The 27120-nt window shown below is 43.3% G+C and overlaps 1 protein-coding gene across 7 annotated transcripts in view; it reads right to left on the reverse strand.

The window, feature by feature from the left end:
* Window positions 1–1126: 1126 nt before the first annotated feature.
* GAK (cyclin G associated kinase) overlaps window positions 1127–27120 on the reverse strand; it is a 609434-nt gene continuing 583440 nt past the window's right edge. For all 7 annotated transcript variants that reach the window (XM_073684854.1, XM_073684861.1, XM_073684827.1 and 4 more), the window contains 5 exons: window positions 22121–22246; window positions 21691–21891; window positions 21432–21580; window positions 4095–4271; window positions 1127–2235 (listed from right to left, as the gene is read on the reverse strand). In XM_073684854.1, coding sequence (XP_073540955.1) covers window positions 2134–2235; window positions 4095–4271; window positions 21432–21580; window positions 21691–21891; window positions 22121–22246 — 755 coding nt within the window. In that variant the 3' untranslated portion in view covers window positions 1127–2133. The remainder of the gene's footprint in view (window positions 2236–4094; window positions 4272–21431; window positions 21581–21690; window positions 21892–22120; window positions 22247–27120) is intronic.

The following is a 27120-nucleotide window of genomic DNA, read 5'->3' on the forward strand; positions in this document are numbered from 1 at the left end:
AGTTTAATCATGTGATTAAATTTCAACATTGAGAGGCTTTTTTTGGGGGTTTATAATTTAATAGTTAGGGGCTATACCTCTTTTGTAGATCTAGGCATGCCCATGTGGACTTTTGTCTTACATTGGTATACAGTACCTTATGTTGCCCATAAACTATGAAGATTATTATTTAAAGTGAATCTTTCAGTAGGATCAACCCTCCTAACATGTCTATATGGGCATGCAGGTCATAGGAAGCTGAATAAAAATATACCGCCAATCTGATGTCTTATTTCAGAGAAATCCATGTGTTTCTTATACGTAATTGATCACCTCCAGGCTATGGGGAAGATGCTGTCTGGAAGATTAGCTCTGGAGAACTTATTATACATGAAGGGGGAGTTAACAGTGTGAGACAAGTAACAAACAGAACAGAAGAAATTACATTTGTCTTCTTGCATCACATTTTTTGCAGCTCTCTGAGCGCTGCTGAATTGCAACAATCTTCTGCCTGTGATATGGAAGCTGAGAGGAATCTGCAGATGTGTCAGGTGTAATCACTACACAGTGATAGCAGGGGAGCAGAGAGCGGCCATTACACATCACACTAGTAACTCCCCCTTCATGTAAAATAAGCTCTGGAGGCAGAGTTATCTTCCGGGCAGCGTCCTCCCCAGAGCCTGGAAGAGGTCATTCATATAAAGTGATATAAGAGGATTTATCAACAAGGCATCTGATATGAGACATATAGGTAGGACTTTTTTCAGCATTCTATAACCTGTATGCCCATATTAATAGTTTAGCTAGGTCAAATGTGGTGACAGATTCCCTTTAAGGAAAATATAAAATGTATATTGTATGGCCAAATCTAGACTTCAAGATACCAGATGCATACTATACAAGTATGGTGGGTAAACATGTTACAGGGCTTGTTACACCTGTGACATTTTCTGACATATTGATGCGATAAATGTTTGACAGAAGCTGGTTCCAATCCTAGGACTCACTTTTATCTCAAGAAAAGTGTCCCAGCAAAACCTCTTAAGTAATGATGAGGTGCCCTCTCATCTATAATTTTTTATGTCAGCTTAAAAAATAAATGAATATTCACAAGAAACTTTTCATTATTTTCATGGGAAAAATACAATTTTGAAGAAAAGAGTTTAATTTTTTGACACAATGCAATGTAAATGATTACATGATTACATATTAACTATAAGTGAAAAATTTACATCTAGCAATTTTCAGAAAACAGATCCATCAAGTAATAGGAGTCAATCATTAAATATAGTAGGGTTCCAGGCTTAGCATGTAAACTGCAATTCACTGCTCACTCTCAGGCAAGGCCAACTGTTTTTTCCTTACTGATGGTATGAATAATGCCCTAAAACATATGGTCTGGAATGCAATTACAGCAAACTATAAGGTGCCAGTCCTTAAAGCGCACCTGTCAGCAGGATTGTGCTCAGTAAACCACATACACTATGAGGTGGGCGGCATTACATTGATTAAAATGATACCTTCGTTGATGAAATCCGTCCAGTGGTTCTTACGAAATCTTTACTTTTAGTTTGGAGATAATGATATGCTCATGCTTTTGGGTGGCCGGTGGAGGGCTCTCCATCTGGTGATCTGCTTACATATCCATCTGTATGCTCTTATGACAGGTCACTGATCGTTCACTGACCTGCCTCCTATTTTACCTAGCCCAGCACTACTAGATGCATTATGTAAAATAGGAGGCAGGTCACTGAAGGCACAGTGAGCTGTCATAAGATCATACAGATGAATATGTAAGCAGAGCACCAGATAGAGCCCACCCCACAGGAAGCCCCGAAGCACGAGCCTATCATTATCTCCAAACTAAAATGATACATTGGTTGATGAAATCCGTCCAGTGGTTCTTGTGAAATCTTTACTTTCAATCAGTTTAATGTCGCCCAGCAGACAGTGAATGTAGTTCACTGAGCAAAATCCTGCTGACAGGTAAGCTTTAATGAGGAAAACATGATCACTTGATCTATGTACAAAAACATGATCACTTGATCTATGTACAAATAGATTGTATTCTGGTGTTTTGAGAACAGCTTAAAACCAGAATGGAGCAGATTAAAAACAGAATAGACCAAATATACAATGGATGCAGGTTATGTTTTAAAAAAGGGCTCTAGATCCTTGATTTTCAAATTCTGACCAGGCATCGTTCAGCTCCATGAATATCATCTTGGCATATTGTTCATATGGTTGTCCAGTGGCCTAAAAAGAAAAATACACTACTGTAATATTGATTCACTTTTGTATCCATTTACCGTATTTTTCAGACTATAAGACGCACCCCAAATTTTGGGGTGTAAAACAGAAAAACATTTAAAAAAAAAAAAAAAAAATGGGGGTCCGTGTTCTAGTCCGAATAAGTATCTTATCTGAGGTGGATTGGGGGGGGGCGGTGGAGCGGAGTTCACAGGAGGCATGGTTCCTCAGAAAGCCGGAGGCGGCAGAATTGGGGCAATGCTGCGAGCCCTGGGGAGAGAAGGGGGTGCCCCAGAAGCGGGAAGTTGCGGTGGTGGTCGAACGGGATCGCAGGAAGCAGGATGTTTCCCTCCCTCAGGAAGCCGGCGGCAGCAGAAGCGATGAGATACTGCGGGGCCAGTGTTGGCGGTAAGGGAGAGCTGAGTGCATTGCTTTTCTGGCAGCCATCTTCTTGAAGCCATGATCTATAGGGAAATGGCCGTCTGAGCGGATGCATGCGCAGACTGGGATCTCGGTAGCCATCTTCCTGAAGCCGTGGCCTCAGGGAAATGGCCAAGTTCCCAGTCTGCGCATGCAATGTCCCGGGCAGCCATTTCCATGTAGATCACAGCTTCACAAAGATAGCTGCCAGAAAAGGAATGCCCTTTGCTCTGCCTGACCACTGACAAAGGCACCGCAGCATCTCACTGCTTCTGCTGCCTTCAGGTTCCTGAGGTAGGGAGGGACCCTGCTTCCTGTGATCCCGCAACTCCCCGGTAAACTATGCTCGGACCATAAGACGCACCCCCCATTTTCCTCCCAAATTTGGGGGCAAAAATGTGCATCTTACGGTCCGAAAAATATGGTACATTACACATCTGGAGTATACTCTCACACTGCAAGATTTGTTGCAAATATTTTTGCAACTGAAAATCCATTCATACATGGGGCCGTTTCTAAAGCATGTGCATGGATTTCTGCAAAACCCATTTACATGTATGGCACTGTCACAGATACATGTAGTGAATTGTTGCCCAAGTATCAGAATTTCAGCTCAGAATAAAGAATTCAGCTAAAGTCTCTATTTTTAATCACTTATAGCCACTGGTATAGTGTTTGCTGTTATTCTTTTGTCTAAACCATCAGCCGAATTACACATTTTTGTGCCGCTAAGTAGAACGGCTCATAGGACCTGTATTTACATGTTTATGGCAACTAATAGGTCTTCTTTAAGGCTAGCATATTGTATTTTTTTGCCTGATCTAAATGCCGGTGTTTAATTGGATCGGGTTTTGTTTTTCTTTTGATCCAGTGTCTCTCGATTCCTGGGATAGGGTCTCATCTTTCCGGTTTGTAAAGCTAGTCTTGTTAGCGAAGAGGGCGTGATCCTAAACTTTTCTCTGTGGGAGTCCTCTTGAGGTCCACAACCCCTTGGTTAATAAGACTAGATTTAGTTACAGGGAGTTGGGGCAGTATCTCAGGGATGGAGAGCGGCAGGATAGAAAGACAGAAAACACCGGGTTCAAAGTAAGTGTGACATTTAGGAAATTAGTAAAAAAAAAATTACACAATTATTGCAAGTGACAGGTCCTCTTTAAATAGGACAGCACTGTTTAATTATTTGCTTTAAAATGGTTCAGCAATTCAGACATCCCCTATATGCCCTACGGGGCCATATGGAGGTCACAGGGGTTAGTATATTGCAAGGAATGACTTCTACTGTGGCATTAGAGACTAATGTTGCCCATTCATTTGAACAGGAAAGGAGTGGCTGCAGGGTGCTTCCCTCAGTTAGCTAATCAGCTTGCCTGCTTTTTGTTTTTGGCTTCAACAGTAATCACTGGCACAGCTTCATTGAAAGGAGCTGATCAAATAAGAATTTTTACCTTGTCAGGATGAACTACAAGCACTGCTTTTCTGTAGTATTTCTTCACTTGATCTGGTGTTACTAACTCAGACATATTCACTGGCTTCCATTTTGTTTCTCCTTCCCAAAGCACGGTGTGAAGTGTAGAAATTAAAGCTCTTATATTTCGTTCTTTGCCTTCAATCCAATCTAAAATCTAGAGTAAAAAAATAAAAATACTTAATGTTAAAGTGAACCTGTGACCAGGTTTTTGTTACCTAATCTGAGAGCAGCATAATGTAGGTGCAGAGACCAGGATTCCAGTTATGTATCACTTACTGGTCTAGTTTATAAAATCACTGTTTTATCAGCAGGAGATTATCACTAGATGACTACTTGGCCTGTAACCCCACCACTGATTTGCAGCATTCTGTGTACACTGTGCATAGACAGAAAGCTGCCAATCAGTGATGGTGGTGGAGCTATACAGATCTCGGCATTCAGAGAACGGTCAATAGAACAAGGAAAAGTTTAGCACTTCCATCCCATGATGTGTAAAAATCTCAAACTTTCTTTGGAATTCATTAAAAACATGGACTCCAATAGAACATTAAAACCTGACACGTTTCTGGTGTTCAAGTGCCCTTAGTCATAAGAGGTTCCTGACTAAGGGCGCTTGGACGCCAGAAACGAGTCAGGTTTTAATGTTCTATTGGAGTCCATGTTTTTAATGAATTCCAAAGAAAGTTTGAGATTTTTACACATCATGGGATGGAAGTGCCAAACTTTTCCTGGGTGTGACGCGTGGGTTAACCCCGCTAACAGCCCATCACTCACGGGGAGCGCAGCACTGAGTCACCCCCGCTGCAGCCGGGACTTGACGTGACATCAGCGGATGCCATAGCTGGCTGCAGCCGGGGGCACGTGATGCCTGTGAGCGGCCAGCAATAGTGCCGCTCACAGGCAAGAGGGACAACCAAAGGTAATTAAAAAAACCCTTTATGGGCACAGGGTGAATACATTGGGGACATAATAAAAAGTACTGGACAACACCCTTAATGGAGGATATTTGAGTTTAAGAAAATCAAGCGTTCTTTCAAAAAAAAACAAACAAAAAAAAAACAGTCTATGGGTTGTTTTCAGGTCCGACCTTAGCCCGAATGGTGCCCTTTGCAAAATTTCCTCTTGGTGCCCCCGTCCTATTGATTTTTTTTATCCAGTTTCCTAGGACACAAATGAGGACAGGAACCTGTTTTTTATTTCCTAGGAAAATTGATATATTGCACTATAAACTCCTCCGAATTTATAGTGAGGAATCTGCTCCTCAAATCCACATTAATTCCATTACGTCTAAACTTACCCTTATAGGGATATTCTTATCGCGTGCATTTATGCTGAATCTATGGATATTACATAATGGATAGTATATGCGGATCTCACAGATGGGACCCACATGTATAATATAATCAGGGATGGGTCCTTCTGCCCGATGACTCTATAGACTGCGCAAGAGCACTGCGCAGTGTGGCCGGTGACAGAAGAGCCCCTCCAGCCATTAGAGGTGACATGGAGGAGGACGAGGATGGAGGAGTGTGGCACCAGAGATAGCAGTATGCGTAGGCGCTGACCGCATACTGCCATCTCAGGTGCCATTAGGATACATACCTCGATGTCAGGCAAGGCTGGAGGAGTGTAATGCCAGAGTTCACGCCTGCGCATTGCGCCATATCCGGCGCCATTTTGAAAAAGAAGAAAAAGAAAAAGTGGCCCTGGAGTCAGTGCAAGCGCATGGCATGATCTCCAGTGACATTTTGTTGAAGGCAAATTTGCACACAATATCTTCAACAAAGGGGCGCCGGTTACTGTGGTATGCACATGCGCTGATTCTGGCGCCATTAAATAACACAGAGGACGCGCTGCAGGGGAGCAGGGAAAAGGTGAGGAGGAGTGGTTTTTTTTTGTATGCATGGAACAACAGAAGCGCAGGCAGGATGGGAGAGCATATACCAGGATGGGGGACCAGGATGAGGGATCATATACCTGGATGGGGGGGGGTTCATATACCAGGATGGGGGAGCATATACCAAGATGGAGGACCAGGATTTGGGAACATATAACAGGATGGGGGACCAGGATTTGGGAGCATATACCAATAAAAATGCTTGCCACCCGGGCATAGAATGGGTTCAATACATAGTGTACAGTATATAATAAGGTGCTGCGGCTTTTCGTGGAGATGTGGTATAAATTTCCATACACATGGGTGCCATCTTTGGGCTGAGAGCAGCGTACTGTCATAGCCCAGTTGGTGGGATCCACATATATTATATACCTTTCTACTATACAAGCTGAGAACACTAGATGATGCATGATGGAGCCGGCACTTGCTCTGCATGTACTCCAGGCCAAACTACGGCTGTTAAAGGGAATCTGTCATCACATTTGACGTAAACTATTAATATGGGCACACAGGTTATTGACTGCTGAGGAGAGGGATACTTGAATTATTATTTATTGTTATAGCGCCATTTATTCCATGGCGCTTTACATGTGAAAAAGGGGTATACATATAAAAACAATTATAATAATCTTGAACAAAACGTGACAGCGACTGGTACAGGAGGAGAGACGACCCTGCCCGTGAGGGCTCACAGTCTACAAGGGATGGGTGAGGATACAGTAGGTGAGGGTAGAGCTAGTCGTGCAGCGGTATGGTGGAGCGAGGGTTACTGCAGGTTGTAGGCTTGTCGGCAGAGGTCGGTCTTCAGGTTCCTTTGGAAGATTTCCACGGTAGGCGAGAGTCTGATGCGTTGGAGTCAGCCCCCAGCGGTTGGCTTTCCCTCTGCAGGTAATAAAAATGATGAGGAAGCCCACGATATTTTCTTTTTTAAATTTTCGGCTCTGTGCCCACAATCCGGACGTAGCAGCGCTTTGGACACATTTTTCGCTGCATTCAAAATATTGCATTCGATTAAACGCAGGTAAATCCACATGTGTTCACTGAACCATGCGGATTTACCGCGTTCAATACTTTCTAGTTGTCAAATTTCTGTTGTGGAGACTAGCGACTCCGCAAGAGAATTTGACATGCTGCGGTCCTGAAAGACGCGCCGCATGTTAGTGTCCATGAGTGAATCGCAGCCTCTAACGCACGCATAGTGGACATGTGATGTCTGGAGATCCAATCCACTATGCTGTAACATCTGGACGCTGCGGGTTTGACGCTGTATAAACACGCAGCATCAGACCTGCATGTATACCAATAGAACAATATACTCACCCCAGTTCTTATGGTAATCCAAGGGTTTAAGCAACATCCCACCAAATAATTTTATTTAGCTCCAAAAAGCATTAATTGATGTACAAAAATGCTTCAAAAAATGCTTCAAAACACACATGAAAAAAATGCATCAAAAACGCATGTAAATCCGCATGCATTTTTTCTGGCAGGGAGAGGCAAAAATGCTCAGGAAACTTCTGCTTCAAATCCGCATCGTGCGCACATATCTGAAAGGGCTTGGATATGCGGTTTGAAGGAAAGATGAGAGTTCATGGTTACCCCAAGGCAGCGAGCTTGGGGGACTGGGGAGATTGAACAGCCACAGTGACGTTGATAGATAGGTCAGGTAGGGTAATGAATGAGATGGTGGAAACATGATGAAATCAGTTTTATCCATGTTAAGTTTTAGAAATCTAGCAGAGAAGGATGAAATAACGGACCGATATTGTGAGATTTTGGCTCGCAGGGAGGAGAGATCGGGTCAAGAGAGGTAGATCTGTGTGTCATCAGCATAAAGGTAATACTGAAAGCCGTGAGACTATGAGCTGTCCCAGGCCAAAGGTGTAGATGGAGAAGAGCAGGGGTCCTAGAACTGAACCTTGGATGACACCAACAGATAGGGGGCAAGATGAGGAGGTGGTGTTTGAGTGGGAGACACTGAATGTCCTGTCTGTTAAGTATGATGAGATCCAAGTTAGGGCCAATTCTTTGATGCCAAGAGATGAGAATCTGTAGTAAGAGGGAATGGTCCACTGTGTTGAAGGCAAATGACAGGTCTAGAAGAAGAGGACAGAGTAGTGTCGCTTGGATTTGGCAGTTAGTAGGTCGTTGGTGACTTTAGTCAGGGCAGTTTCAGTAGAAAGGTGCAGTCGGAAGCCAGATTGGAGGCGGTCAAAGAGACAGCAGGCGGAGAGGTGGGAGGACAGTTCTAAGTTGACATGTTGTTCCAGTAGTTTTGAGGTATAGGGGAGAAGTGATATGGGGCAGTAGCTTGTCAGAAAGGATAGATCAAGGGAAGGCTTTTTGAGGATGGGTGTGATCGAGGCATGTTTCAAGCATGAAAGGAAAACACCAGTTGTTAGTGACAGGTTGAAAAGGTGGGTTAGGGTTGGGATGAACATAGTGGTAAGGTTGGGTCAAGTTCACAGGTGGTGAGATGTGATTTGGAGAGTAAAGAGGAAAGTTGATCTTCCGTAATGGTGGAGAAGTAGGTTTTGGAGGAGGATGAGGATTGTGTAGGCATGAGGAGGGCCTGGGGGGAATTTAGGCAAAAGCTTTGTCTGATGGTGTCAATCTTCTGCTTGAAGAATGAGGCAAAGTCTTCGGCTGAGATGAAAGGGAGGAGGCGCTGGAGGGCGGAGGAGAGAATTGAAGGTGTTGAATAGCTGTTTAGGGTTGTGAGACAGGGAGGATATGAGAGATAAGAAGTATGCTTGTTTTGCTGCAATGAGTGCGGACTTGAAGGTAGTGAGGGACTGTTTAAATGCAATGAAGTGATCATTAGAGTGGGACCTTTTCAATCTACGCTCAGCAACCCTAGAGGCCTGTCACAGTTCTTTGGTTAGGCTGGTGTGCAAGGGTTGCCTGTTGATTGTGCAAGCTTGGGTATGTGTGAGGGGCGCGACCAAATTGAGAACTGCAGCTGTTGTGGTGTTATATAAAGCGGCAACAACATCTGTGTCATATAAGGAACTGATGACTGTAAGAGGGAGGAGGGATTCAGAGAGTGAGTGTAGGTCAAGGTGTTTAAGATTTCTGCAAGGGTATGCAAGTTTGTGGAGTGGGGATTGTTGCCCTGGAGAGGAGAGGGTAGTGAATGTAAGTAGGTTGTAGTCAGAAAGAGGGAGAGGTGAATTAGAGAGGTTAGACAGGGAACAGAAGCGGGTGAACATGCGGTCCAGAGTGTGGCCATCTTTGTGAGTGGCTTCGGAAGACCACTGAGTAAGGCTGAAGAAGGAAGTGAGGGATAGAAGCTTAGAGGCAGCTGAGAGAGAAGTGCCAATGGGGATGTTGAAGTCGCCCATGATGATAGTGGCGATGTCAGCGGAAAGGAAATGAAATAGCCTGGTGATAAAATGGTCTAGAAAGGGGGTGGCTGGTCCTGGGGGGCAGTAAATGACAGCCAGTTGGAGGGAGAGTAGATGCGAAAACAGTGCACTTCAAAAGAGGGGAGAGTAATGGAGGGTAGCAGTGGGATTTGGGTGAAGAAGCAGTTATCTGGCAGGAGAAAACCTACTCCTCCATCATGCTTGCCAATGGGGCGGGGGCTGTGGGAAAGGTGGAATCCACAAGTGCAGCTGGAGAAGCAGTGTCAGAGGTGGTGAGCCAGGTTTCGGTGATAACGAGGAAGGAAAGTTTGTTAGTGATGAAAAGATCATGTAGGAAAGTTTGTTGCAGACAGAGCGAGCGTTCCATGGAGCTCCTTTTAGTGGGACTGAGGAAGCAGGGGCTGGGCGGATGGGTATGAGGTTAGAATGAATGCCTCATATCAGATGCCTTGTGGAGAAATCATCTTTCATCACTTAAGGTAAATGACCTCTTCCAGGATATGGGGCGAATGTTGCCCTTATAAATAGTTTACATAGGTCAAATGTGGTGACAGGTTCCCTTTAACCCGTTCATGACCGATGGTTTCCCTTTTTTTGCTCCACTTCTTCCCAGAGCCATAATTTTTTTTTTTCTTCTGTCAATATAGCAGTGTGAGGGCTTATTTTTTGTGGGAAAAGTTGTACTTTTGAATGACATCACTGGTTTTACTGTATCTTGTACTGGAAAATGGGAAAAAAATTCCAAGTGTGGTGAAATTGCAAATAAAGTGCAATTACACAGTTGCTTTTTTTTTTTACCATGTTCACTGAAAGCTAAAACTAACCTGCCATTATTATTCTCCAGGTCATTTCGAGTTCACAGATACCAAACATGTATAGGTTATTTTTTATTTAAGCGGTGAAAAAAAAAATCCAAAGTTTGATTAAAAAAAAAATAAAAAATGGCGCCATTTTCCAAGGCCCGTACCGTCTCCTTTTATTAGGGCTGATGTCAGCTTATAATGCCAGCTGCCATTAATAACCCCAGAGTGAGGGTGAAATGTGAAATAAAGACAGCCACACCCAGAATAAAATGCTTTACTTGAAATAAAAACAGACACCTTTATTGTTCAAAATTAAACCATACTTACCATCAAGCCCATTCCAACTGAAGCCAATATCCCCTGTAATAAAGGTAAAATAATAAAGCAACATCATCTTCACCTGACCGCCGCAGTCCAAATAATGAGGTCAGCGCATTCGCGGTAAGTATTTTCCCACGTTTGCGTCAATGAATTGAACTCAGTTCAACTCACTGACGTCAGGGCAAGCGTGGGATAATATTCACCGCGAATGCGCTGACCTCATGTAACGGCAATACACAGAGTTTCAGTGTATTGCTGGTAAATGAACAGAGCGGTCACATTTTACAATGTGGCCGTTCTGTTGATGGGATCATCGTGGAACCCTCGCTATTTGGACTGCGGCCGACAGGCGAGGATGAGGTTGCTTTATTATTTTAACTTTCTTACAGGTGATCATTGGCTTCGGGGATTAGCTGTAAAGTGAGTATATGTTGTTTTTTAATTTTTTTTTTTTTTTGCAGGGGCGGAGAACATCGGGAACAAGGTGTAGGTGAGTATAATGTGCTTTTTTTAATTAATTTTAACATTTTTTTCTTTAGTTTCAGCAGAGCACAAAGATCCCATGAACAGAACGGCCACATTGTAAAATGTGACAGCTCTGTTCATCTGTGGGCAATAGACTGAGCTTATTGCCGGCAAATGAGGTCAGCGCATGTGCGGTAGGTATTTTCCCACGCTTGCGCCAATGAGTTGAACTCAATTCAAGCGTGGGAAAATACTGGCCGTTCTGTTCATGGGATCTTTGTGGGACCCTCGCTATTTGGACAGCAGCAGACGGGTGAGGATGAGGTTGCTTTATTATTCTGCTTTATTATTTTGCTTTTATTACAGGGGACATTGGCTTCAGCTGGAATGGACGTGACGGTATGGTTTAATCTATATTCAATCTGTTTTATTAATCATTAACCAGACAATTATTGATTATTATACATTTTGCAGATCAAAAAATATATTGAATTCGAAGAAAGCATAACAATATAGAAAATGTCCACAGTTCCAATGAGATCACCTCTTTATATATCAAATCACATTGTAATATCTTGAACATCATATTTATGTAATAATTATCAATAAGAGATTCTTATGTTGAGGTAACTTCTATATTCTGTCTGAAGAAATCATGTAAAGAGAATAAAGAAAAAGAGAGAAAAGACATAGGGATGAGGGATGGGGGGGGCGGGGGAGGAGGGAAGGGCCTTATGACCATGTAGCTAATAATGCGCACAATCACATAAATCTGTTGAAACTATTAAAACAGGGTATGAAAATCATGTGAATCCTGAAACAGAATCCATCCTCTCCAAACCCTTCTGAATTTATCGTTGGTTCCATTACATTCCGCAGAAAGTTCTTCCATTCTACATAAATTCACCATTTCATTGTACCGATCCAATATGGCAGAGGGAAGCATAAAGTGCTCTAAAAATTCCTGGTAGACAACTGCGCTGACTTTGGTCTTGACAAAACACAGTGGACTTACTCCAGCAGATGGCATTGCTCCCCAAACCATCCCTGATTGTGGAAACTTCACACTAGACCTCAAGCAGCTTGGATTGTGTGCCTTTCCACTCTTCCTCCAGACTCTGGGACCTTGATTTCCAAGTGAAAATTGTAACTCTGGGACCTTGTTGAGTGTGTCAATGACCACCTTCTGGACATCTGTGAAGTCAGCAGTCAACCCTATGATTGTGGAGTCTACTGAAATAGACTAAGGGACCTTTTTAAACGCTAAGGAATCCTTTGCAGGTATTTTTTGTTAAATATTTTAATTTACTGAGATAATGACTTGTGTTTTCATTTACTGTAAGCCATAGTAACATAGTAACATAGTTTTTAAGGTTGAAGGAAGACTAAGTCCATCTAGTTCAACCCATAGCCTAACTTGTTGATCCAGAGGAAGGCAAAAAAAAAACATGTGGCAAACACTAAGCTCCACATTGGGGAAAAAAATTCCTTCCCGACTCCATACGACAATCAGACTAGTTCCCTGGATCAACGCCCCATCAAGGAATCTAGTATTTATAACATGTAATATTATACTTTTCAAGAAAGGCATCCATGCCCTTCTTAAATTTTAGTAGTGAATCACTCATTGCAACATCATGCGGCAAGAGAGTTCCATAGTCTCACTGCTCTTACAGTAAAGAATCCGCATCTGTGATTATGATTAAACCTTCTTTCCTCCAGACGTAGAAGATACCCCCTTGTCCCCGTCTCAGGCCTCAGAGTAAAAAGATCAGTAGAAAGGTCTTTGTACTGTCCTCTCATATACTTGTACATAGTAATAAGATCACCCCTAAGCCTTCTTTTTTCCACAGTAAATAACCCCAAGTGTAATAACCTGTCTTGGTATTGCAGACCCCCCAGTCCTCTAATAACCTTGGTCGCTCTTCTCTGCACCCGCTCAAGTTCAGCTATGTCTTTTTTATACACCGGAGACCAGAACTGTACACCGTATTCTAAGTGTGGTCGCACTAATGACTTGTATAGAGGTAAAATTATGTTCTCCTCATGAGCATCTATGCCTCTTTTAATGCATCCCATTATTAACAGAAATAAACACTTGAAATAGATCACTCTGTTTGTAGTGACTCTATATGAGTTTCACTTTTTGTATTGAAGAAATGAAATAAATTAACTTTTTGATTAAATTCTAATTTAGTGAGATGCACCTGTATCTATCTAGTTATCTATCTATCCATATATCAAACTATTATCTATCTATCTATATATAAATCTATCCATATATTTATCAATCGATCTATTATCGGTGTATTATCTATCCATATATCTATCTATATATATAGATATATAGATACTAGATTGATAGATAATACATCAATAGATAGATATATGGATAGATAGAAAGATAATAGATACATGGAAATAGATAGATCTATTGATAGATAATAGTCATATGGATAGATTTATTGATATATAATAGATATATGGATATATAGATAGATAAATAGATATATGGACAGCTAGATAAATAGATATACAAACAGATATAAATATGTGATATACAGTACAGACCAAAAGTTTGGACACACCTTCTCATTTAAAGATTTTTCTGTATTTTCATGACTATGAAAATTGTACATTCACACTGAAGGCATCAAAACTATGAATTAACACATGTGAAATTATATACTTAACAAAAAAGTGTGAAACAACTGAAAATATGTCTTATATTCTAGGTTCTTCAAAGTAGCCACCTTTTGCTTTGATGACTGCTTTGCACACTCTTGGCATTCTCTTGATGAGCTTCAAGAGGTAGTCACCGGAAATGGTCTTCCAACAATCTTGAAGGAGTTCCCAGAGATGCTAAGCACTTGTTGGCCCTTTTGCCTTCACTCTGCGGTACAGCTCACCCCAAACCATCTCGATTGGGTTCAGGTCTGGCGACTGTGGAGGCCAAGTTATCTGGCGTAGCACCCCATCACTCTCCTTCTTGGTCAAATAGCCCTTACACAGCCTGGAGGTGTGTTTGGGGTCATTGTCCTGTTGAAAAATAAATGATGGTCCAACTAAACGCAAACCGGATGGAATAGCATGCCGCTGCAAGATGCTGTGGTAGCCATGCTGGTTCAGTATGCCTTCAATTTTGAATAAATTCTCCTCGGTAACACATTCCAAAGAACTGGCGCAGCACGCAATTAGTCTAGAGATGGGAATGGGAAGTTCCGATTATTGAGGAGTTTAGTTTCAAGTCACTAGCAGAACGGAGATCATGGGTAGGGTGGTAGATGAGGGAGGAGATAGGGTGGTGCTGAACCGTGGATAACTTTGTGAGTGAGAGTGATATAACAATGTATTCAGTAAACCTATTATATATATATATATATATATATATATATATATATATATATATATACACACACATATATACAGAAGAAGATAACACAAGTAAACACAAAAAGTTTTTAAATGACGTTCTTTATTATTAAGGGAAAAAGAAATCCAAACCTACATGGCCCTGTGTGAAAAGTGATTGCCCCCTAAACCTAATAAGTGGTTGGAACACCCTTCGCAGCAACAACAGCAATCAGGTGTTTGCAATAACTGGCAAGGAGTCTTTTACAACTCTCTGAAGGAATTTTGGCCCACTCATCTTTACAAAATTGTTGTAATTCAACCATATTGGAGGGTTTCCAAGCATGAACCACCTTTTTAAGGTCATGCCAAAGTCTTAATTTTGTTTTTCTTAAGCCATTCAGAGGTGAAGGTGCTGGTGTGTTTTGGATCATTGTCCTGCTGCATAATCCAAGTGCGCTTCAGCTTGAGGTCACGAACAGATGGCAGGAAATTCTCCTTCAGTATTTTTTGGTAGACAGCAGAACTCATGGCTCCATTTACCACAGCAAGCCTTCCAGGACTGAAACAGTGAAACAGCCCCAGACCATCACACTACCACCACATTTTTCTGTTGGTATGATGTTCCTTTTCTGAAATACTGTGTTACTTCTATGCCAGGTGTAATGGGACAAATACCTTCCAAAAAGTTCAACTTTTGTTTTATCAGTCCACAGAGAATTCTCCCAAAAGTATTGGCGATTATCAAGATGTTTTCTGGCAAAACGGAGACAGAGGCTTCATGTACTTTTTGCTCAGCAGTGGTTTTAGTCTTGGAACTCTGCCATGCATGCCATTTTTGCCCAGTTTGCCCAGTCTCTTTCTTATGGTGGAGTCATGAACATTGACCTTAACTGAGGCCTGTTCTTTGGATGATGTTGCGGGATCTTTTATGACCTCTTGGATGAGTTGTCACTGCGCTCTTGGGGTAATTTTGGTCAGCCGGTCACTCCTGGGAAGGTTCACCACTGTTCCATGTTTTCATCATTTGTGAACAATGGCTCTCACTGTGGTTCACTGGAGTCCCAAAGCTTTAGAAATGGCTTTATAATCTTTTCCAGACTCTTAGATCTCAATTACTTTTTTTCTCTCATTTGTTTCTGAATTTCTTTGGATCGCAGCAGGAGGTCTAGCTTTGAGGATCTTTTGGTGTACTTCACTTTGTCAGGCAGGTCCTACTTAAGTGATTTCTTGATTGAGAACAAGCATGGAAGTAATTAGGCCTGTGTGTGACCAGGGAAATTCAACTCAGCTTCCCAAAGACATGAAAAAACACACTTAAATTATGTTTTATTAACATAGACATGAATTACAATTTAACAGTAGAATTTTGTAGGTATAATCTCATACATTACTATTCATGACCGGTCAGTAAGATATACCATTAGGACACAGATAATACACTAGTCACTTGGACAATTTCACACTTCGGTAGTTGTTGTACATTCACATAGCAGTCAGCACTAAAGATTTCCTGTATCTTTTCTTCTTACAACTTCAGAGGATTTGACAGTTACTGAAGGTGCTCCTCTGCCTCAATAGCAACTCATATAATGGGTGTGCATTATTGCTCATTATTGCCAAACACCACTTCTGAATTCTCTCCTCCACTACCTTCTCAAAAGTGGCAAGATGGCGGCAAACAGCATAGCTTGCCTTCTTAAGCTTAAGCTTATTAGCATCAGACACCCGCAGACTACTTCCCCAGCATATGATTGCGAAAAAGATGGCACTTGCCACTACGGACTGGTAGAACATTTCTAACATTTTGCTGCACACATTAAACTACATTAGTTTCCGTAGGAAGTACAGTTTGATCATCCCAGTCTTGTAAATCTTCTCCATATGGCACCTCCAGTTCAGTTTGGTTTGGTGTCCAAGTGGACCTGCAAATTATTAAAACTCTTGACCTGCTCCACTCCCTGACTGGCAATAGTGACAAGTGAACAGTCCATCATTCTCCTGCTATAGTTCACCACCAGCTCCTTAGTTTGCTTTAGGTTTAGCTGTAAATAGTTAGCCTGGCACCAATCCACAAAATCCAACACCACTCTCTAGGGCAGCACGGTGGCTCAGTGGTTATCACTGCAGCCTTGCAGCGCTAGGGTCCTGGGTTTAAATCCCACCAAGGACAACATCTGCAAGGAGTTTGTATGTTCTCTCCGTGTTTGTGTGGGTTTCCTTCAGGTTCTCTGGTTTCCTCCCATACTCCAAAGACATACTGATAAGGAATCTAGATTGTGAGCCCCAATGGGGACAGTACCTATAAGGTCTGTAAAATTGTCTGAATTGTAAAGCACTGCAGAATATGTTGGCTAAATATAAATAAAAAGATTATTATTCCTCCTCACCCCGGCCCTCCTAATGCATCCGACTACAATGGAGTCAGAGAATTTTTAGAGGTGGAAAAAATCTGATTTATACTGAAAATCTGCTGTATACAACGTGAAAAGAAAGGACGACAGTACCGTTCCCTGAGGGGCACCTACACTGCTCAATCTGCCAGACGCAACAACTCCCATCTGTACAAACTGTGGCCTGTCTGTTATCCAATTTCTCATCCCCTCCTCCACCTTCATATCAGTCATCTTTCTGCAAAGTAAGAGTGGCTGTAAGGTATTGAACGCACTGGATAAGTCAAAAGACCAATGCGCATACAGTGATTCCATCATTGTCCAAAAATGAATGTACTGTATGTAACAGAGACATAACCGCATCGTCCACACCCAATCTATGCTGGTTAAACTGCAGGGGGTCAGCAAAAGCCCTCACCCTCGGACTTAAGTAAGCAAGCTATAATCTTTCTAAAGGCCCCGTCACACTTAGCGATGCTGTAACGATCCCGACAACGATACGACCTGTCAGGGATCGTTGCTGCTTCGCTATGTGGTCGCTGGTGAGCTGTCAAACAGGCAGGCTCACCAACGATCAGGGGAGCAGCGACATCGTGGAAAGAATCTTTCCACGATGTCCTGCTCCTGGTTACGAGCCTGCTGAAGCAGGAGCAGGCTGGTAACTATGGTAAACATCGGGTTACTAGGGGCACACGCGCTCCTAGTAACCCGTTGTTTATCATGGTTACCACTCTGCTACAGTGAGCGGAAGGTTACCGCTCACTTTAGCAGGCTCGTAACCATGATAAACAACGGGTTACTAGGTGCGCGTGTGCCCCTAGTAACCCGATGTTTATCATGGTTACCAGCCTGATCGCTGCTCCCGCTGGTCACACACAGCGATGTGTGCTGACCAGCGGGAGAGCAACAACCAAAAAATGGTCCAGGACACTTTGCAGCGATCAGCGACCTCACAGCAGGGGCCTGATCGTTGCAAAGTGTCACACATAGCGACATCGCTGGTGAGGTCGCTGTTGCGTCACCAAAACCATGGCACAGCAGCGATGTCGCTATGCGAGACGGGGGCTTAAGGACTTCATAGCATGTGATGCTAAGGCTACAGGAATCGGAACGGGGCAGGAAGTCTTCCATAACACTCGTACCCTCTGTGATTGTAAGCTCAAGTTAAACAGATACTGAAAGACAGTACACAGCTAGTTTGCATACACTTTAAGGACAAATGGACTGAGATTGTCTGGCCTTGCAGCTTTGCCTATATTTGGTTTCCTAAACTCTCTCCTCACATAATTTTGTAAGACTCTTAAATCAGTCCGTTCGTCCCCCAATATCAATGTTGCGGATCGATTCCTAGCTCCATCCCAGCTCCCTGTAGGTTCTGTATTGTTTAATCTGTTGAAAAACTCATTAATTTCCTTAGCTCTGTACAGTCCCCCATCCCCCTGATCTGGCCTCACCTTAAACCCAGTTATTAGTTTCATTCCCGACAACACCTCCCTGTGGTTATTATGAGACAGTATATTTTCTAGTTTTATTCTGAAAGCCTACGGGGAATCTTTTATTGTGTTCTTCAAGACTCGTATCATTTTAATTGTCTTTTTCCCTCATTTTAAATGCCATGTTCAGTGAGTGTTTTAATTCTTCTGTTATCCAGGGCTTGTTATTTGAAAAACAGATAATCTCCTTTACAGGCACCAGAATATCAGTACAAAAGTTAATTCAATCAGTAATTCTACCAACCACCTCACTTATATCAGCTTCATTAAAGAAGTTGTCCAGTACTTTATATTACCTCCCATCCCCAATGGCCGCTGACAGGCATCACGTGACCCCACGCTGACGTCACAACAAGTGAGGCGTGACTGAGCGCTGAGGTCCCCGCGGTGGTTGCTGGGTTGTGGGCGGGATTATCCCCCGTGCAATTTCCCAATGAATGGGGAGAGGCAGAGCGCGTGGTGGATGCCGAGAGAGACGCAAGGGGGTAACCCCCGCCCACAGCCTGGCATCCACCGTAGAAAGCAGAAGACAGAGACCCCCGGCTGCTGCAAGCACTTGTCAGGACGTCAGCGGATGTCAGAGCCGGCTGCAGCCGGGGGTCACGTGATGCCTGTGAGCGGCCAGTGACAGAGCCGCTCACAGGCAGTCTCTGCAAAGTAAGGTAGTTACAAAAATCCTTAGGGGCCTGGGGGGGATACATTGGGGAGGTAATATAAAGTACTGGACAACCCCTTTAACATCCTCTCCCCCAGTTCCACACAAGTTCCAGTCTCTAAGATCAAAGCATTCTTGTAACGCCTCCTCTACCTTCGGACACCAAATTCAGATTTTCTTTAATTGTAGCAGGTTGTCTACTAATAACTGGTTGATAAACTGATGACAATAGTATAAGATTGTGGTCGGAGTTCCCCAAGGAGGGCAGGGAATTCTTAACATTAGCTTTGGTAAAGCAGTTGAGTTCTTGGCTCAATTAAAATCCCCAGGAATTACAGCTAAAGAGTTGGGGTGTTTCATCTGGAGCCGAGCCATAACCCGTGACAGCCTTTCCCCAGCAGCCTCATGGTTCGCTAATGGTGGTATATACATCACTAATGCAATTAAAAGAGATAATCCTCTAGGTAGATAGTAAGGCCTGAGGCCAACAGCTAGCAGCTCAATATTTCGGCATCAACGACGCTCCTTTACAGTCACATGTCCCAGATTACACCAGCTGTTTATGCATCATTATCACCCCACTACCCTTCTTCTTGCCGCTCCTCATTATGTGTCTATCCGCCCAGACCATGGCAAACCCTGGTACCAAGACACTTGAATCAGGGACCTCCCCTTGTAACCAAGCTTCGGTAAAGCAAATCAGACTGCATTCTTTTTTACTCCCTCTGGGTCCAAATTAGTGCTAGGAGTTCATCTGACATATTTCCAAGTGAGTGTACATTACCCATGATAATGGATGGGACCGCAGGTTTTAACTGTCTTCCAATAGACTTTATTTTTTTGCCCACTCTGCAGCCTCTGAAAGGTCTCCACACTTCACAGGGAACATGTGGCCTACCTACTGCATAAAAAGACATTAGCCTGCGCAGCTCCAGAAGTCGACCCCTTGAGTACTCAATACATTTAGTAGCAGTCTTTGGGGTATCCAGAAAATCATTGTCCACATCAGTCACACCAAGTCTGTCTGTAATTGACCCTATATGTTGTTCACCACCGGACACAGATGGCTGTACACATATCCAATAAGGTAGTAACCTCACGTGTTGTAGAACCGTAGGTGACAGCAGCTGTATTAAATTGGTGTCCGCAGGAGCTAATGACAGCGCATCTCTTCTGTCCACACATGGCAGTAGCTGCATATAGTGTCCTGTCATAGATGGCAATAGTTGCCTCAGATGTATAGCTGTAGAAAGCTGTGAGTAACAGCAAGCATCCATGGTTAACATTAACTGGGTTAGACCAGGGTTCGTTCCCCGAGGTGGCAGTGGCTGTGAGGGGATTGTAAGTAGTAGTGGCAGATTAGGGGATAGTGCTTGTGCAGTGTATCTGGAGGCAGTTGTCAATGTTTGTGTGCCATAGACGAAGGAGGATATCCATCATACTATACCCTCCATGTCCACCAGTGGTACCACCTTAAGGTCTTGCTCCTGCGGTTCACCTTGAATAAACAATCCATGCTGCCATGTCCTTCCATGGCGTGCTTTCCCAGGTGCTGGTAGCGCTTAGCCTTCAGTCTCACTGTGCCACCTTCTACTGGCACTATAGCTTTGTCTCCTAACCCCCTGGTTCACTCCTCTGTGCTTTGTTTGTCCTCTTCTCCATACTCCCCAGGGTGTTTGGTTTCCTCCTTCCCACCACTGTCCAGCATACAGATATAATACAATACACAGAATAAAAAAACAAAAACTGTAACTAGAACAAAAAGAGTAGCTGCTGCAATGGGCTGCCACTAGCACGGCACCATATGGTCTACATCTAGCAGAGAGCAGACAGACAGGTTGGCGGGATGGGGGACATTATACCAGGAAGGTGGTAAGGATGGGGGACATTACATCAGGAAGGTGGTGGGGATGAGGGACATTACACCAGGAATGGGCCTGGAATGAAAAATTTATCAGGAAGGGGCCTGGGATGGGGGATGTGATTACAAGAAGATGGCAGTATAGAGGGGGACATTATTATAAGAAGGCGCCAGGATAAAGGACATCATTAAACGGGGTGGGGGTAAACACATTTGTCTTTATAGGATCAGAAACGCTACAAGGGCCCACACATCTGACCAAACATGCAGGTGAGGGCTTAAGTCCAAATTTTTTACAGGGACCCAGCAAACTCTGGTTACACTACTGAGTCAGTAACAACATATCCATGTTAAACTACCTTGAACTTAATTCTTAGTTGCACTCCTTATTCCTTTGAGTTTTCACCTCTCTGTATACCTTATTTTCTCCCTTCTTGCTACCCAGGTTCTTAATGTAATTTTTTTTTTTTTTGCTATAATGCTTATTATTACTTGCATGACTTAACTGTCATCTATCAGTAAACACTTATTGGAACTAGAACTCAGTTTTACAGGCCAAATATACATAGATTTAACAAAAAATAAATAAAAAAAATCGATTTATACTGGTCATATCTTCTTTCCTGTTATCTGCCATTTTAGGCCAGGGAGAAACGGAATGTAGTGTTATTCATTAGTATGATTAGTAAAACCAGTACAACGCTTACCTTCAATTTTAGGGGATCCATGTCTTTAGTCATCTCTTGTCTTCTCATTTCAGCGATTGTCTTTGGACTCTTTCTGTCAGTTTTTGCAGAAAATCCCTGATTGGTGAGCAAATCGCCAAAGTCACTCTCTGTCACTTTTGGTTTTGGCCCTTTAAAAAAAAAGTTAAAAAAAAACAAAAACACACAAATATTTAATTTTAAAAAGAAAAAAATATTACAACTGAATATATAAATAAAAAAAAAAAGAATTTTTGCTTACCAAATCCTGGTGCCCTTATTCCTCTTTCTTCTCTGCCACCGATCACACTAAAATTTACAATGTAATTGGGCTTGGTGTTGATGCCAGTTTTAGGCGGAGACTGCCATGAAGTATTTGTGTTTAGTGGTTTAGCAGCTGGTTTTGAGTTGTTATTTTGAATTGACTTGTCATTGGCATGGGCAGAAAACTGTGTGGAAGATGCTGAAAAAGACGAAAAACCTCTTAAGCGCTAAATGTGAACTTAATCAAAACTACCAGTAATTATTAAGTTAGGAGACAAACATAAAAAAGGGCAAGCATACATAATGGATAGTATGGAGTTGGATCAGAAGCCATGTAAAGCTCTTCTTTCACTTGGATTAAGCAGCTTTACTTTATTGGACTTATCTCTAGGACGTTGAAGAGGCAATAACCAAAAACATTGCATTACCTTTGTTTTGGAATGAAGAACCTAGACTATTAAGATCAGCAAATGGGTCAAAACTGAAGGGCTTTGCTTGATCAAAGGATGAACTTGAAGATGTGCTCATCTTGCTGGTTGGTTTAACAGATGAACCTAAGAGTTTGAGAAGCAAATTAAAGAAAATAAAAGATGTTTTAATAAGATTTGAAGAATTCCAAACTTGTTAAGTCTTTGGAAGCTACAATTTGCTAAAGAAAGTGTCCACTCTCCTGATACACACGTGGCCAAAATAGTTGGTACCTCTCGTTTAATGAAAGAAAACCCCACAATGATCACAGAAATAACTTGAATCTGACAAAAGTAATAATAAATTAAAAATCTATGAAAATGAACAAATGAAAGTCAGACATTGCTTTTCAGCCCTGCTTCCACAGAATTTAAAAAAAAATTAAACTCATGAAATAGACCTGGACAGAAATGATGGTACCCCTAAAAATAATGTGACAAAAGGGACATGTTAAATCAAGTTGTGTCCACTAATTAGCATCACAGGTGTCTACAATCTTGTAATCAGTCAGTGGGCCTGTATATAGGGCTACAGATACTCACTGTGCTGTTTGGTGACATGGTGTGTACCGCACTCAACATGGACCAGAGGAAGCAAAGGAAAGTTGTCTCAGGAGATTAGAAAGAAAATGATAGAGAAGCATGTTAAAAGGTAAAGGTTATAAGACCATAGGAGCTTGCTGTTCCTGTGACTACAGTTGCACATATTATTCAGAAATTTAAGATCCATGGTGAACTTCAAGCTCAAGGAACATCAGTGTCAGATCGCACCATCCATCGTTGTTTGATCCAAAGCGGACTTCATGAAAGATGACCAAGGAGAACACCATTGTTGAAAAAAAATCATAAAAAAGCCAGACTGGAATTTGCCAAGCTACATGTTGACAAGCCACAAAGCTTCTGGGAGAATGTCCTATGGACAGATGAGACAAACTGGATGTTTTTGGCAAGGCACATCAGCTCTATGTTCACAGATGGAAAAATTAAGCATATCAAGAAAAGAACACTGTCCCTACTGTGAAACATGGAGGAGGCTCTGTTATGTTCTGCAGCTGCTTTGCTGCATCTGGCACCGGGTGTCTTGAATCTGTACAGGGTACAATGAAATCTCAAGACCATCAAGGGATTCTAGAGAGAAACATGCTGCCCAGTGTCAGAAAGCTTGGTCTCATTCACAGGTCATGGGTCTTCCAACAGGGTAATGACCCAAAACACACAGCTAAAAACACCCATGAATGGCTAAGAGGAAAACATTGGACTATTCTTTAGTGGCCTTCTATGAGCCCTGACCTAAATCATATTGAGCATCTTTGGAAAGAGCTGAAACATGCCATCTGGAAAAGGCAACCTTCAAACACGAGACAACTGGAGCAGTTTGCTCATGAGGAATGGGCCAAAATACCTGTCGAGAGGTGCAGAAGTCTCATTGAAAGTTACAGGAATCGTTTGATTGCAGTGATTGCCTCAAAAGGTTGTTCAACAAAATATTAAGTGAAGAGTACCATCATTTCTGTCCAGGCCTATTTCATGAGATTAATTTTTTAAAAATTCTGTGGAAGCAGGGTTGAAAAACAATGTCTGACTTTCATTTGTTCATTTTCATAGATTTTTAATTTATTATTACTTTTGTCAGTTTCAAGTTATTTCTGTGACCATTGTGGGTTTTTCTTTCATTAAACGAGGGGTACCAACAATTTTGACTACGTGTGTAAATCTGTTTTCATTCATACTTAATATGCCAATTGCCTCTTTAGAGCGTAAGAGGACTTGAACTCTATAGTGTCACCTGTTTGAAGCAATAATCTTACAAGTCACAATCGACCCTTTAACGAGTCTTGCAATATTACTTGGGATAAAAGCCAAGTCAGAATCTCAATTTGCAGACACGGTGTTTCGGGCTATTGGCCCTCATCAGTTTAAAGAATGAGAACTGATTTGGCTAGGTAGGAGGCTCAGGACTGAGGTCTAAGGGGTAACATTTCTCCTTGCGGAGAGTTACAAATGAGCTCTGGCATGCCAAGGTAAGGAAACTTATTTGCTGTGCAATGCTCCTCTGGGAAATTTAATATGTAATTGCCTCTTTAGAGAGTTAGAGGACTTGAACTCAAATAAGCCTCCTTGCCTTGGAATGCCAGAGCCGGTTTTATCACTCTCCACAAGGAGAAACGGTACCCCTTAGACTTCATTCCAGAGCTTCTCACCTAGCCAAATCAGTTCTCATACTTTGCACTGTTGTGGGCCAGTAGCCTTAAACTTTTTGTCTGCAAATTGAGATTCTGAATTGGCTTTTATACCAGTCATATCGCAAGACTCATTAAAGGGTCGACTTGTAGGATTGCTGCTTTCAACAGGTGGAACTATAGAGTTCAAGTCCTTTTCCTCTCTAAAAAAGCAATTATGTTAAATTTCCCAGAGAAGCATTGGAAGGCAAATATGCCTCCTTACCTTGGCATGCCAGAGCCGGTTTGTCACTCTCCACAAGGAGAAACGTTACCACTTAGTTCATACTTGTGTTTTCTGTTAATTCACAGTTCTGGAGCATCTTTTCTTATAATCTGAAATGTAATCCCTATGTTTTTCCTAATACAAATGTATGAATAAATTCAATGGTTGTTTAGTATTCTCCTTGTTGGAGAACTGTGTGCACAGTCTGATTGGTAGTGTCAGAATGTGTAAGGGCAGACCCACTAAATATTAACACTGAGTTGTCAATTTATTCATACATTTCTAATAGTAATAAAAGAAGAAAGGCACGTACAGTTTTAAGAAAAGAAGCTTCAGAATTGTTATTTCACCATTATTAGAAATGGGTATTGAACAGACGGGACGACAGAGATGAAAGCACCTTTTTAAACTGAATACCTGTTAATACCAAAAGAAACATAACAGTACTTTAAGTTCAACCAGAACCTTGTAGGCTGCTGCATATTTCATTTATTTTCTGCATTATCAATGTAAATGTTACCATTCTAGAACTGTGCAGAGTGGTGTGTCTTGTACTGTTGTGGAGCTATAGAGCTGTGCGCTGAGACCTTCAGCTGGCTCTCCACTACTGAGCCCATATCCTTCAGTAGACAGCCATTAGAGTGGACCAAACACACTGGTTAGGACTCAATCATTGCTCAGTTATCTATATATATAATCGTCTTATCCCGTCTGTCTGTCTTTCTGTCTGTGTGTGTCTGACTGTCCAGGAAATCCCGCGTCGCTCATTGGTCCGCCAGCGGCCAATCAGCGCCGCTGGATTTCTGAAAAAAGATGGCGGCCGTTAACGGATCATCTGCGGGACGGAGCTGAGCGGCGATGCAGCCGGGAGATGACCGGCGCGAGGCGCTCATCTCCCGGCCGGTACCATCAGAAGGAACCCGACCGCCGGACCCATCTGCGGGAAGAGAGATGCAGCCGGGATATGAGCGGCGCGAGGCGCTCATCTCCCGGCCGGTAGCAGCGGAAGGACCGCCGGCGTCGCTGACCTCCATGCGGAAGGGAGGACCGGGGAGCGGCGCTGCCTGTGCGGATACTTCTGCTGCGAGAACCAGGGACATGAGCGGCCGCTCGCAGCAGAAGTATCCCGACCCGCAGCGCCGCTCCCCGGTCTTCCCTTCACTCCCTAGTCGCTGATGTCCCCACAGTATCCGCATGGTGTTACAAAGGTCCCGACATTTGTGTTAAAAATCGCTGATTGGTCGCTGGCGCTGCCCGCGACCAATCACCGATTTGGGCGCCAAATTTAAATATCGGCCGCGACCAATCAGCACAGCGGTGTTTAAATGTAGAGCCAAGATCGGTGATTGGTCGCGGCCGATATTTAAATTTGGCGCCCAAATCGGTGATTGGTCGCGGTCAGCGTCCGCGACCAATCAGCACAATAGTGTTTAACTTTGGCGCCAAGATCAGTGATTGGTCGCGGGCCAAGACAGCGACCAATCACCGATTTGTGCGGCAGATTTAAATAGCGGCCGCGACCAATTGGATGTCAGCGCCGCTCCCCGGTCCTCCCTTCACACCCTAGCCGCATGGATGTCAGTGGTGCTGCCTGTGCGGATACTTCCGCTCCGAGAACCCGGGACATGAGCGGGCGCTCGGAGCAGAAGTGTCCCGACCCGCAGCGCCGCCCCCCGGTCCTCCCTTCACACCCTAGCCGCTGATGTCCCCACAGTATCCGCATGGTGTTACAAAGGTCCGGACATTTGTGTTAAAAATCGCTGATTGGTCACTGGCGCTGCCCGCGACCAATCACCGATTTGGGCGCCAAATTTAAATATCGGCCGCGACCAATCAGCAGAGCGGTGTTTAAAAGTGGAGCCAAGATCAGTGATTATTTCATCGATTTGGGCGCCAAATTTAAATATCGGCCGCGACCAATCAGCACAGCGGTGTTTAAATGTGGAGCCAAGATCGGTGATTGGTTGCGGCCAATATTTAAATTTGGCGCCCAAATCGGTGATTGGTCGCGGCCAGCGCCAGCGACCAATCAGCGATTTTTAACACAAATGTCCGGACCTTTGTAACACCATGCGGATACTGAGGGGACATCAGCGGCTAGGGTGTGAAGGGAGGACCGGGGAGCGGCGCTGCGGGTCGGGATTCTTCTGCTGCGAGCAGTCGCTCATGTCCTGGGTTCTCGAAGCGGAAGTATCCGCACAGGCAGCGGCGCTCCCTGGTCCTCACTAATATGATTCCGCTCCCCGCTCCTCACCAATACGATTCGCTGATCTTGGCGCTAAAGTTAAACACCGCTCTGCTGATTGGTCGCGGCCGCTGCCCACGACCAATCACCGATTTGGGCGCCACATTTAAATAGCGGCCGCGACCAATCACGATCTTGCCGCCACATTTAAACAACGCTCTGCTGATTGGACGCGTCTGGCGTAAGCGACCAATCAGCGAGATTGGCGCCAAATTTAAACAACGCTCTGCTGATTGATCGCGGTTGCTGGCCGAGATCAATCAGCAGTATT

Source organism: Phyllobates terribilis, unplaced genomic scaffold, assembly GCF_046119375.1.
Source record: "Phyllobates terribilis strain yellow unplaced genomic scaffold, ASM4611937v1 Scaffold_1__5_contigs__length_1240528914, whole genome shotgun sequence".
Taxonomy (NCBI): Eukaryota; Metazoa; Chordata; class Amphibia; order Anura; family Dendrobatidae; genus Phyllobates; species Phyllobates terribilis.